Source organism: Nematolebias whitei, chromosome 4 (assembly GCF_014905685.2).
Source record: "Nematolebias whitei isolate Nwh7 chromosome 4, NemWhi1, whole genome shotgun sequence".
In the NCBI taxonomy this organism is placed as follows: domain Eukaryota; kingdom Metazoa; phylum Chordata; class Actinopteri; order Cyprinodontiformes; family Rivulidae; genus Nematolebias; species Nematolebias whitei.
This window is the reverse complement of record NC_056501.1, coordinates 14,127,731-14,141,061: the sequence shown is the minus strand read 5'-3', so window position 1 is coordinate 14,141,061 and position 13,331 is coordinate 14,127,731. Positions and strand designations below refer to the sequence as shown.

The window sequence follows — 13,331 nt, the reverse complement described above, 5'->3', positions numbered from 1 at the left end:
GTACAATTCTAGAACAATATATATAATATATATAATATATACGTCCTCATCCACCTATATTGTAGTAATTTAAACTGTATTGTTTGTTTTTGTGCCTTTAAACAAGCTTCATTCCAGTCTTTTTTGTTTGTCTTCTTAAATATTGAGTTTGTCCAATGCATTTAAACAGGCCATCAGTAAATTATAAGATGCTGAAAGTAAACCTTTTCCTTTCAGTTGCCCAACAGATGCTTCTTCTATTTTTGATCATGGAATCAATGTGTCTCGACCTAGCATGTAGCTTCTGAGCTGTAACTATTTAAAGAAATAAGAGTAAGTAGGCTCAATCATCCAGGTAAATATATCACAAAAAAGTTCATCTGGACAGTTTCTTTCTTTGAAAGAAAATGTTTCATCCGAAGGACTTCATCAGTCTGAGGCCTGCCAACAGGATCTGTCATATTAGCACCTTGTTGACGTGTTTCAAACCAGTCTGCAGTTGAGAATGGCTTTACAAATGCAAAATGGAAACTGGAAACAAAACTCAACAGCAGAATGGTTTCAAACATGTCAACAAGGTGCTACTTAAGATCCTGTTGGCAGGTCTCAGACTGATGAAGTCCTTCAGATGAAGGAAGAAACTAGGGATTCACGATATGGGATTTGTGGCCAATATCCAATATGTTAAAACTTATTTGGCCAAGAACCGATACCAATACCGATATTTTCCACCCTAGACCTACTTACAGAGACGACATAGCTTTCTCTGATGTGGAATTACACATTATTATAATATTATAATTATTATATAATTATATTATAATTATACATTATTCTGCATGGTCTTTGTCAGTTTGGCCAGTTACCAAATTCAGATACTAAAAAGGGGAATGAAAATGATGTAACACTTCAACTTGGATTATGTTTAATGTCAAATGTATTCATGACATTTACTCTCTAACACAATGACAACACTCAAACAGTGCAAATGTGTAAATTTTCACAAATCTAAACTGAACCTGTTCACAAGTGACAAGTGCATAAGTAGTAGTGCATTAATAGATAGATAGACAGTTTCTTAAATTAAAAATTAACTTAAAACAGAAGCCTTTTATATCTGTTTTTTTTATGTAATGTCCGATGCTTAACTTTATCACTAATATCAGCAGATACCAATATAATGTTGATAATATCGTGCATCCCTAGATGAAACGTTTTCTTTCAAAAAAAAAAAAAAAAAAACTGTCCAGATGCATGATTTAACTTTTTAGCTATTTAAAGTATGATTTTGTGTTTTTTTTAGGAATTTGGTATTTTTCACATCATTGATTAAAGGTAAGCAACATGCAGCCTGTCTACAGATCTTTAACTTTTTACATCCCCTTCACATTCAATAGTTTAAACGCTCCATCTAGCGGCTGAACATGGTAGTGTTCAATATTTTCAGTCAGAATGAATGAAAATCATATCTCAGCCAAATATTGGTTTATAAATATGGGAAAAATTCCATAAATATGTTGTTTCGGCATACAAGTCCCAGGGCATGCAAATTATGCAAAAAACCTGTGACTTTTAAGAGCTATTCAAAACCTTAATCGACAACAGGTATCAGGACACCTCACCCGTATCAGGTCATATCTACCCTGACGGTCTCTGCAGAGGTTCCGTGTCAACATTATCCTGATTTCTAAAGATGAATCACTTCTGCTTCATTCAATATGCTCTAAAATCAGTTACATTTTGTACCGTCATACTTTTTCCTATTATTACTGATTAATGTATGCAGTTCCCTCAGATTGTTTTGTGCGAGTGGAGATAAAAATAGGAACATCCATCCAAGACCCGAAAAACTGGACCAGCATCTTCATGTGTTTGCAGTGCTTCGCTCCCACAGAACCTTATAGAAAACATCCTGATCCTGACTGAATCATTTCACTTCTCAGCTTTGGTTTTTGTACAGACTTTTATTTTTTGTCTACATGAGCAAATAAAATGTTAACATGTGTTTACATGTTGGTTGAAGCTCTGTTTATATCTGTTGGAACGCTAATTTATTAAAAATATATATTTTTTTTTTTGCTTGCAGCTAAACATTTAAACAAGACATCAAACATGCAATAATCATAAACCGTACGTCACACTTTTTGTAAATTTTATTGAAAAAAACAAACAAACTGCAGAATGTAATCTAACATGACAGACTGAAGTTGTTAGTTTTACATTTATTTACATTATTCAAGATTCTGACAATGCGGAAAAAGCTCACTGGTTACCAAACTGGTCCTATTCCTGTTTGATAAATAAAACAACCCTAGTTGTCCTGAGTTAACAATGATCCTAAGTTTGCATTTGTACACTAAATTTCTAGTTTACGTTAAGCTTCTTTACTTTAAGGATTAAAATAAAATTAAAAAAAACATGATTTTTAAGCTACTCATAAATGTGACAACTGTACAACTTCCTTGCTAAAGGAACCAAATGTGGCTATGGACCTGTGATGGAAAAATACATTTGAGATCATAATCAGCGTTCCCTTAAGCTAATTTAAAATAGAAAACAGAGTTATCATTTCTCCATCTAAATAAACATCTAATGAAACAAAAGAGCAATATGTTGTATTTCATAATTTATATTTTATACAAAAACTAATGTAACTAATACAGATCAGAAACAAAAACAACAACAACACGTGATAAGAAAAGGAAGATGGTTAAACTGAGGTTTCATGTATTTAAAGCAGTAAAGCAAGTTTTTGGCTAATAAAGCTGACGTCAGATCTGTTTTAGGGACTAAATGTTAAATAGATTTATGGATGTCACTTTTCACCACCCCGCTTTGCGTTTGATTTGTTTAAATCAAAATTCATTCCACACAAATCTATTTTGAACTTTATCAAAGTTAGCCTCCGAGAACTTTACCTCGTACTCTGAAATTAATATTTTAAATCAGACAAACCTTTGCCATCGTATTTGTTCAAAGAAAACTTTCCCAAAACTCATTTTACTGTGAAAGACCACTTAACCTGCATAATAAATGCAATAGCAATTCATAAATCATAAAAATTAATTGATTTTTTAACGTTTCTGGTTATTAAACGAAATGAAGTTTCTTGTTTCTGAGTCAGCTGCCACTAAAATGTTCAGTTTAGAGCTTTTTAATAAGCACGGGGGGGCTGCGATAGAACTTGAGTGCATTATTACCACATTATTACTACTAAAGTTTACCAATAATTTCATTGCGCAACTTTCCTTACACCTTAATCTGATACAATATTGGTTTTAACCCATACGTCTAAAGCAACAAATGTGTTGCATCATCGTTTTCAAACACACCTGCAATATATTTTTACAGGAGGGGACTGTTGTTTTCTTTACAAGGTTTAACCTTTCGATTATTTTTTAAAAGTACACAAAAAAATAAAAAAATAAAATCTAGAAAACCATCAGATTCTAAAAATAAAGCCCAAAGTTGTAAATGCATTAAATGACTGTTGAGATTCAACTGAAAGGTAAAAAGTGAGTGGGCGCCTAAAAGGCCACTGTTCTTTAGTACATTTCTGGTGTAATATACTCAAACTCTGTGCCTCCCTGTGGAGCGGACTTCACAGTCGAGCCTGGTTGAGTCTCGGCCTCCGGTTGCGGGTGAGTGTTGATAAACATGCTGTCCCAGTTCAACTTTTGGGTGGACGGGAGAACAGCATCACTGTCTGTGTTTATGTGATTCATGCTGCCATCGTCACATAGGAGAGGAACCTCCGATTCGTCCGAAACCCACGTGTTCATCTTTTTCTGCCATGGCAGCAGGCGGTATAAGTTGTTCTCGCCATCTTCCTTCTCCTTCCTCCCACTCGGATCCTGGTTGTGGACCGACTTGCAGTGCGAGGAGAGTAACTGGTAGTTAAGGAACGTGTCGTTACACAGTAGGCACTGGTACCTCCTCTCTCCTGTGTGGTGGATCTCATGTTTAGTTCTGTATTCAGCCAGGGCAAAGACCTTGTTACAGTAGTGACACGGGTACTTCTTCTCCCACGAGTGAGTGTTGAAGTGACGACGCAGACTGGTCAGACACACGTAGGGACGCTTACAGATGATGCAAACAAAGAATGTCTTTCCATCCATGACCAGCTCATAATGGTCCTCAACCTCAGTTTTGTTCCTCTTCCTGTTTGGTCCAAGTTCTGTTGGCAAAGGTGGTGTATCGGAGGCTTTCAAGGGCGTTGCCATAAAGGATCTCTTGCCTTTATTGGCTTTAGAGCCTCCTTCCCCTGGATCATCCTTCACTGGGACAATATCAAAAGTATCTTCGCCAATATTAGCATACACTTTACAGCCTGATGACAAAGAATCCATTTCTGTGGGTGTGTTGAAGGTCACCGTTTGCATATCTGGCGTTTGCAGCTTTTCAGTGTTAGCTACAGGTACTGAGGCATCAACAACATCTAAAAGCCTTATCTTGGAATCCCCCGTTAGGGATGAAGTAGTGACTTGCTTCTTGTGGACTCCCATTACGTCGTTGCTTTCAGAGGAGTTAGCGGCACTGGGTGGTCCAGAGGTGAGGTGGTCTGATCTGGCCTGCACTGAAGGAACACTTCCTGTGCAGATTTTGGCAGAGGAAGACGAAACGTTGGAGCTGCTGTCAGGGCTACGGAGAGGGCTGTTCTCTGGCACGTTGTGAGGCTTTGCAGAGTTCATTCTCAGGGGGGTTGTGGCTTTGTTTGCATGTGCTCCAACACCATTATTTAATTCAGAATTTTGTTTTGATGTCACATTTTCTGATTCTATCGCATCCAAATCTATAATTTCAGAGTGGGCCGTTTGTCTGGCTGCTCTGCTTTGAGCATCTGTATGTGAGACGAACACAACGTCATCCGAGTCGTCCTCATTTCCTGCAGATTTGTTTGACTGGTTGAATTCCTCTGCAGAAATGGAGAAGGACTCTGTGATGACTGGCATATTCTCTTCAGAGGTCTCGTTTTTCTGTCCTGTCTCTTTAGACAAACCAGAAATACCTTTCACCTGGGATAGAGGTAAAGCCAAGTTTGCAATAAACTTCACTCCCAGTACTTGTCCAGCCTTTATGAGCTCCTCGAGCATGTCAGAGCGAACACGCACGATTTTGGAGCTGTAAATGTAGGTGAGAATATGCTCAAAGATTTCTGGTCTGACGAAGTTCAGCTCAACCACTTGTCCAGCAACAGTAAAGAGCTGGTAAAAGTACGTACTTGAGGCAGCCAGGACTGTTTTATGAGCTCTGAATTTCTTGTCCTGTATGATGACTGTGATGTCGCAAAACAATCCATGACTTCGCTGCGCATTCAAGGACGTCAGGATTTCTGCTGAATACTGTGTGTTGGTTGCCGATATCAGCTTCAAATTTGTCATTTCTGCAAAAGGTAAATAAAAAAATAAACAAGGAAACAAATCAGAAATCATACGCAGTCAGTTATGGCATAAAACTAAAACTAAACATGTAACATCGAACATTGTATTCATAGAACTGTTGTTCTGAGGCAGCCTATCTCGCAAAATAAGTTGGTGATTTCGAGAGAAAATAGTTTTCTTGAACATAAGCCTTGCAAAGAATACAGCAGTCCACACATAACAGTCAGAAAAAAATAAATAAATAAAAATAAAATAAAAAGAGTGCAGCCGAGACAAACGGACCTGCTCAATAAATGGGCAACACCTCTCTAAACATGTATCCAAGTATTTCACACAGCAGGAGATGGAAAGTAAATTAAAACTAAATAAAAAAAATCAATACAGCATTGTAGTTTGAAACATAAAATTTAAAAGGTACCTATTTTGAATACAAAAATGTGAAATCTAAATAGAAATCAAATATAAGTATGTTTTGAAGCATAATATAAAACAATGGTTGAGCAAATCATACATCCAAAAGTAAAAGCTCCAAACTGTCTGTATAATTATCACAAAACAAGTTTTAAAATAATAGACCAAAGCACTTCCACAAGCTTATCGGTTGTTAATGAGCCAGACCTACAAACTAAACATCTATTTTCAAATAATTGTTTTAATCAACGCTTTGTGTAGTGAACAGCAACGCAAATAACGATTTTGCGATGAAATCTACTTATGTTTGACACTCAAGTCAAAACAATGACGTTCAGTTGGAGAAATTAGTTGACTTTTTAAACTCACGCGGATTTACAAAAGACTAACAGCAACTCTACTGATAATTAACCGAAGACTTTAATGACAAAAATAAACGCCGCATTATTGTTTAATTTCACTTGAACATATTTAGCTGCTGCTGTTAGCTTGCTGACAAAGGTAACGCGGTATCCTTAAAAATGAGGAAGAAGCGCGGCCTACTTAGCATCCTGTTAGCCATCCTCAAATACAAATCATAAAATCTTAAACGTCTCTCCGAAAATAAATTTAGTCACTAGAAAGAAAGTTTTGACGTATTTACCAGCAACTGTTGTACTTCAGTCAACACTAAGATGACCAATGAGCTGCAAGCCAACAAGCCAATTGCCCGGTGTGCTTTGGCCGAAAAAACACCGGAAACGCCCAAAAAACTGCTGCACCACCGGAAGTACCTGATCGTCAATTTAACTTCAAAATCAAAGCACGACAACGATTTGTTGTCTCTGCCAAAAAAGCACAACGCACTTTTGAAAGTTTTGAAAAATACTGTTGAAGTTGAGAAGGGTGCATTGATTTTTTAAATATTTAGCTTTTATGTTTTTCTCCACAGACCTAGTATAAACGTATACCATACCACTTTATTTATAAAGCACTTAAAAGAGCTACAAGGCCAACCAAAGTGCTGTACAGACAAAACAACAGGTAACACACAAAGCAAAATACAGTATATTGTATGTCTATGTTTCTCTCATTGGACATTAATGTTCTCTTCACATCCTTCGAGCCCTCTGTGCTATTTAAAACCGTTTACTGCTAAGTTCAGCTTTTGTTCTGGTTCAGCTTTTTTCAATTTCTATTTCAGCTTCCTTCAGCTCCTTTCAGCTTCTTGGTGCTAAGTTCAAATTTTTTTTATGCTAACTGCAACACTTTTCTGCTAAATTTAGCTTTTGTCTACTTTTCAGCTGCCTTTTAGGTACTTTCCTGCTAATCTCAGGTTTTTAAAAAGCTTTTCCTGCTACGTTTAGTTGTTAATTTCAACTTTTTTGGCTTATTTCAGTTTGTTTTTTTTGTTGCTAATTTCATATTGTCCATAATTTATTCTGTCTCTCTCTCTCTCTCTGCCCATTTCATTATATTCTATTCATTTCTACTCTGTTCAGCTTTTTCTACAATTTTCTGAAGCTTTCTGCATTTATTTTCCTGCTTTCAGCAAATATCAGCTGCTCAAATTCAACTTCTATTAAGTTAATAATTAAATAATTTCAGCCTAATTTCAGCTTCTTCGGCAGCTTGAAGCAAAAACCTTTCAGCAGTAAGCATTCACAATGCATTTTCACAGGAAATGCTATTTCTCTAGTTTTAATTTATTTTCTATTGAACTTAAACTTTTTTTCCTTTATAAATTGTTGGATTGCCCTTATAATTAAGTATAAAAGAGAAAACAAAATAAGTGAATAAATAAGAAAGACAAAAGAAGCAATACAACTTTTAAATCCATGTGTTACAGAAGCGATTCAAACAACAAATAATAGATGGGAAAAATCATTTGAAACAAATGTAAAATATATAAATATATTAAATATATGATAGAATACAATTCTAAATTATTGTTATTTGAGAAAAATAATTTCAAGAGAAGTTATTAAAAGGTGCTTGAAATGTTTGTATGTACAACATACAACATATTATACCACATCCTCGGTCCTCTTCTCTTTTCTTTATACCTGCTATCACTAGGCGCTATATTTCCTAAACATGGCATACCCTTTCATTTCTACATCACCAACTGTCAAATTTACTTCACTCTGAAGCACAGGTGCATGCTCTATTCAACCTCTTCTTGACTGCCTGGCTGACATAAGGCACTGGATGGCGTTCAATTTCTTTAAGTTTTAATGAGAAGGACAGACGTCATTTTGTTTCCTCTTAATAGCACAACCAAGAACCACTGCATCGACTTTTCCTCTCTAGAGAAACAAAAATCTGGAAGTGATAATGGACCCTTCCATGAAACTTAACAGTCATGCAAACACGATTGTTAAATTCTGCTTTTTTTCCAGCGACTGTGTAAATTTAAGCGATACGGTCCAAAAATAACCTTGAGACTGTACATGCTTTCATAACATCCAGACTTGATTATTGCAATGCACTTCTGTTTGGAATTGGTCAGACATCTATTGCAAGATTACAACTGGTCCAAAATGCTGTAGCCAGATTTTTAACCAGTACACAGAACTCATTACAACAGTTTTGGCCTCCCTGCACTGGCTCCCAGTTCACTTTTGAATTCAGTTCAAAGTCCTTCTGTATGTTTTTAAATCTTGCTGATCTGCTGCAGCCATATGTCCCACAGTGCTTTCTGAGATCAGCAGATCAGATTGTTCTTAAGCAGAGCTTTCTCTGTTGCAGGTCCAACACTGTGGAATGACTTACAACTGCAGGCTCCCTCTCTCACTTAAAAACCCACTTGTTTCCCCCTAGCTTTTGACACTGTGTGATTTGTTTTTAACCTGTCTGTGTCAGCCATTTAGTTATTATCTTTTCCCATTTGGATCTATGTATTTTTTGTTGTTTGATGCTTTGCTTGTTTGTTTTTGCTGCACAGCACTTCGGCCTTGTTGCTGTTTTAAGTGCTTTATAATTAAATAAAGGTATGTTGTATAACAATGATGTCTTTTTACAGGAGATAATATCTGCTCCACTTTGTCATGGAAAGATGGAAAAAATATTCTATAAAAGATCGTAAAAATCAACATCGCCTTTTGTGTACAAGCAAAAAAAAAAAAAAACCGCTAAGTATTAATACACATTTAATTAAAATCTTTTTTTTAAAGCCCACTTCATTGAATGTGATGATTATATGTAACGCTTATTTTTATGTTGTTAGTGTAAAGTTACTTGTATATACAGCACCATATAACGAAGTGATTTATTTGAATGCCTCAAAATTATAGTTATAGTAAAGTAAAATGTATTTTTGCCGTTCTTTGAGGATCAACGGAACTATGTAGGTCTAGTTGGAGGAACATCGGATCTTTTTGGTTACGGACGCAATCATTTCCTGTTATTGCTTGCGTACTAAAAAATTGCAGTACACTGAACAGCCAAAGTTAGCTCGTCTCTTTTCGTCCGTAAGTCTGCGGAGGTTGGACGGGATGCCTCTGTCGGATCGGTCGAGCTCAGACGGCTGCGAGCCTCGCAGTCCTCGGGCTCGGAGACGATACCGCAGCGGGGACAGCGGAGAGCGCAGCCTCTCTCCGGACAGCTTCGGGCCCAAACTCCCGAAACCCCGCAACCGAGAGAGGGAGCGAGAAGAACGGGAGCGTCGCTTCAAAGAGGCAAGAAACCTCAGGCGAATCCGCATTGGAAGTCCCGGACGGAGCCGCTCCAGGTCCAGGTCCCGGTCCAGGTCTCGGGACCGTCAGAACCACAACAGCAACCAGAACCACAACCACTGGTCGGAGCAGCGGGACGCAGCTGGGAAACATGGCAGCTTCAAAGATGATTATTATTACCAGCAGCAGAGGGACGACGTTCAGAGGCAGAGACAGGAGGCTTTTATTGCCAGGTAGGAAACACGCTGCAACATTAGCAGCAGGCATACATGATGAGCCCAAGTCAAGCAACCGAGGTTCCAATATGAATTTTATGTTACATAAACAGCGTTTGATTCTTATTTGTTCAAAAGCACAAGTGGTAAGTCTCATCATTTAAAAGCACATGGACTTTTCAAGAATATCTTGTAGGCTGCTTAACTTTATCTTTCAACTTTTTAATCATACAATCTGACAGAAACACATTACTTGAAACTTCGATTTAAGCGTAAGTATTTTATGCAACTTGATGTTTCCTCTGAAATTTGGAAACAGATCCATTTACAGATCCACTTCTCATATAAGTTGACATTTAGGACCTTTCACAGATTTAAATGTAGTTTATAATTTTTCTCAGACTATATAAGACTGAACCTTCTGGGTTTCTGTTTCAGGCGTCTGCAGGAGAGGGAAAGGATCGGGGAGCTTGGCTGTCCTGAAGTTTGGGGCTACTCACCAAGAGTGAAAGAACCAGAGTGAGTTCACAATCCACCCTCACATTAAATTAACTCGTATGTTGTTGCTTTAAAGAAACCATTTTTATTTAGTGCCTTTTGGCAAATGTGGATTTTCTCTCCCTCAGCTCTGATGAATTCACACCAGTTGAAGAAGATGAGAAAAACAAAAGCTCCGAATCGAGCTCAGAAGGTATGCTGCGACTGAAGATAAGTGATGGAGATTGTGTTGTCATCACACACACACACACACACACACACACACACACACACACACACACACTGCAGTGATGAAATGTCAAAGAAATGTTTTTCAATCATTGCCAAGATGAGACCAGAAATATCAGTCTCTCTCAAATTGTCATGGCTCTGTGAAGCATCCTGAAGATCAACAGGCTTGTGTGGTAACGTAGCTGCAGGTCTTTTTGAGCATTCTGTAGTTTTTCTGCCACCTTGGTGCTCTAAACTCACTCCTCCACATCCCTCTTCTGTGGAAATGGTTCTAATTGATCTTGTCTCAACGTCTCTGGCGTGACAACAGCTTGTGTGGGCGTCTGTGTTCGAATGTACAAGTAATGCTTTCTGTGATTTAACAGAGGAAAAGAAGAAGAAAAAGAAAAAGAAGTCCAAGAAGAGAAAAAGCAAGAAGCATTCGGAGGAGAGTGATCTGGAATCAGATTCAGATGGTATGAAAAACACGTGTTGAAGTAATCTCATCAGGATCTTCTTTTTAAATCTGTTGTTGAAAGTGTTTTTTTTTTTATATATAATTCACAGCTGAGGAAGACGTAAAGAAGAAGAAAAAGAAGAAGAAGAGCAAAAAGTGAATTTCAAGTTTACTACTTTATTCACACGTGTGTGTTAAATTTATTAAGTGAACGTTATGGTTTGGTAAAGGTCTAAGAAGTCCAAGAAGAAGAAGAGGATGAAGAAGAACCGGAAAGAATCCAGTGACTCAAGCAGCGAGGAATCGGAGGAAGAGGAGGAGGAAGGCAGTGGGGTGATGTGGGTAGAGAAAACCTGCATGGATGAACACATAGTTGGTCCTGAAGCACCACTCACTCATACTTCACAGGATGACAAGCCTCTGGAGTGAGTTTTACTTTTTTTTGTTTGTTTGTTTAATATGATCATGACCATTTTTTTTTTTTTTTAAATAAAACCGATCTGTGAAAAGAGTGAGGATAAAGGTACAGGTTACAAGAAGGTCTGCTTCAAAAAAAGTGTTATCATGAACACAAAACAATGTGTACGGTAATTATTTTAAGCAAAAACTACATTTTAGTTTAAAATGTGGAATTGTTAATATAATAACACAGAAACTTAGATATTATAATTTCCATTTGTGGTTTACATTTTTTTGTTTGTTGGCTTGATTTCAGTTTTGGCCACGCGTTGTTGCCAGGTGAAGGTGCTGCCATGGCTGAGTACGTGAAAGCGGGCAAACGTATTCCAAGAAGAGGAGAAATTGGTCTCACCAGCGAGGAGATCGCAGACTTTGAGAAGTCCGGTTATGTCATGAGCGGCAGCAGGTAAGAAATGTCACTTTTGTTGTAACATGTTTATATGGCAACAGTCTCCATTAGAGCTGAGGCAGGACACGGCTGTGCCATCTGCTGGTGTGCGGGGGTAGATGAATATGACTAAACTCCAAACAAATGTTTTTAGGGGAAAAGGTTGAGTCCAGGGGCGAACATTGCATTAACACATTTGAACTTTTTTGACATTAGTTTTCTTCTTGTTCCCCATCAGCTAAAATTTCAGAAAAACTTTTATTTACCAAAAAAAAAAAAAGACTTGCCCATGCACATTTTTGTTGTCATGCCTCAACTGCAGCATCGCCTGGTTCAGAATGTTGCGTTTCCCTGTTTGTAGCTCAGCTCGTCCATTGTTTCTGTAACGCTGGTGTTTACATCTGTCTGCAGACATCGTCGTATGGAGGCTGTGCGTCTGAGAAAGGAAAACCAGATCTACAGCGCGGATGAAAAGAGAGCTCTGGCCTCCTTCAACCAGGAGGAGAGGCGGAAGAGGGAGAGCAAGATCTTGTCAAGCTTTAGGGAGATGGTGTACAGAAAAACTAAAGGCAAGGAGGAGAAATAATTTGTCTTTTGTATTTCCAATCACAGGAAACATTTTTCTCTTTGTTCTGTGACAGCAGTAGTTTTATTACTGAGAGGTTTCCTACATTAAATTTTACTAAAATATACAGTGTATGTGTCGTCTCTGTTCAATGAGTGTAACAAAATGTCTGGAAAATATTCACCTGCATTCTTATTTTTAATCCATTCTCATACATGTATTTATTTGTGTTAATTCTCTTCAACGGTCGTGAATGGATTTTTTTTTTCCATCAAGAAAATACGAAACAGATAAGATTAATTGCTCAATCCAAAAAAGTTCATTCTGGTTCTCTGGACATTCAAAAAAACAAAACAAAGCAAAAAAATATAGAAATGTTTCGTCTCTCATCCGAGCGACTTCCTCAGTCTGAGGAGCTGTATTCAGCTCAGTCTCTTAAATAGCACCTTCTCAGAGTGGATCAACCAGTTTGCTGCTGACAACCAAAACCAGCTGATCACATACTCAAGAAGGACCATCAGCCTAACAATGGATCATTAGCACACTGATGGCTGTTTACTACTCACAGAGGGCTGAGTGATACTAGCAATCACAGCATTGTAAGAGGGGGACAGTTGAACCCGGAGGCCTCCACCCCTGTTTAATGATGGACGATTTCTTTTCACAAAGATGGCCTCCTTTACTCCTCTATCAAACCATCGTTCCTCTCTGTCCATGATGAGAACATCTTCATCCCTGAAAGAGTGACCACTGGCCTGGAGATGAGTGTAGACCGCAGAGTCCTGACCTGATGATGTTGATCTTCTGTGCTGGTCCATCCTTTTGGCCAGTGGCTGTTTAGTTTCCCCGATGTAAGACTGATCACCCTCCTGACACTGAACAGCATACACAACATTACTCTGATTGTGCTGGGGGACTGGATCTTTGGGATGAACCAGTCTTTGCCGTAATGTATTTTGGGGTTTAAAAGCCACTGGGACGTTATGTTTAGAAAATAAACGTCTCAGTTTCTCTGATACTCCCTCAACAAATGGAATGACCACTGGTCTGGGTTCCTCCTTTTCACCTGATGGCTGACTGGAGTCCTGTTTGGGTTTCTTCTCTGCTTTCAG

General features: G+C 38.0%; 2 protein-coding genes across 2 annotated transcripts; one reads left to right on the top strand and one right to left on the bottom strand.

Annotated features, from left to right (window-relative positions):
- Positions 1-3,395: 3,395 nt before the first annotated feature.
- zbtb33 (zinc finger and BTB domain containing 33) lies at positions 3,396-6,511 on the bottom strand. Its single transcript, XM_037675717.1, has 2 exons — positions 6,415-6,511; positions 3,396-5,362 (listed from the first exon to the last, which is right to left on the bottom strand). The coding sequence occupies exon 2, from the start codon at positions 5,358-5,360 to the stop codon at positions 3,525-3,527; it is 1,836 nt and encodes a 611-aa protein (XP_037531645.1). The 5' UTR covers positions 5,361-5,362; positions 6,415-6,511; the 3' UTR covers positions 3,396-3,524.
- Positions 6,512-9,117: 2,606 nt separating this feature from the next.
- LOC119408863 (NFKB activating protein) lies at positions 9,118-12,344 on the top strand. Its single transcript, XM_037675716.1, has 8 exons — positions 9,118-9,660; positions 10,081-10,161; positions 10,269-10,333; positions 10,737-10,826; positions 10,918-10,963; positions 11,038-11,232; positions 11,523-11,672; positions 12,066-12,344. Exons 1-8 carry the CDS (start codon positions 9,248-9,250, stop codon positions 12,238-12,240), a joined length of 1,215 nt encoding a protein of 404 aa, XP_037531644.1. The 5' UTR covers positions 9,118-9,247; the 3' UTR covers positions 12,241-12,344.
- Positions 12,345-13,331: the final 987 nt, after the last annotated feature.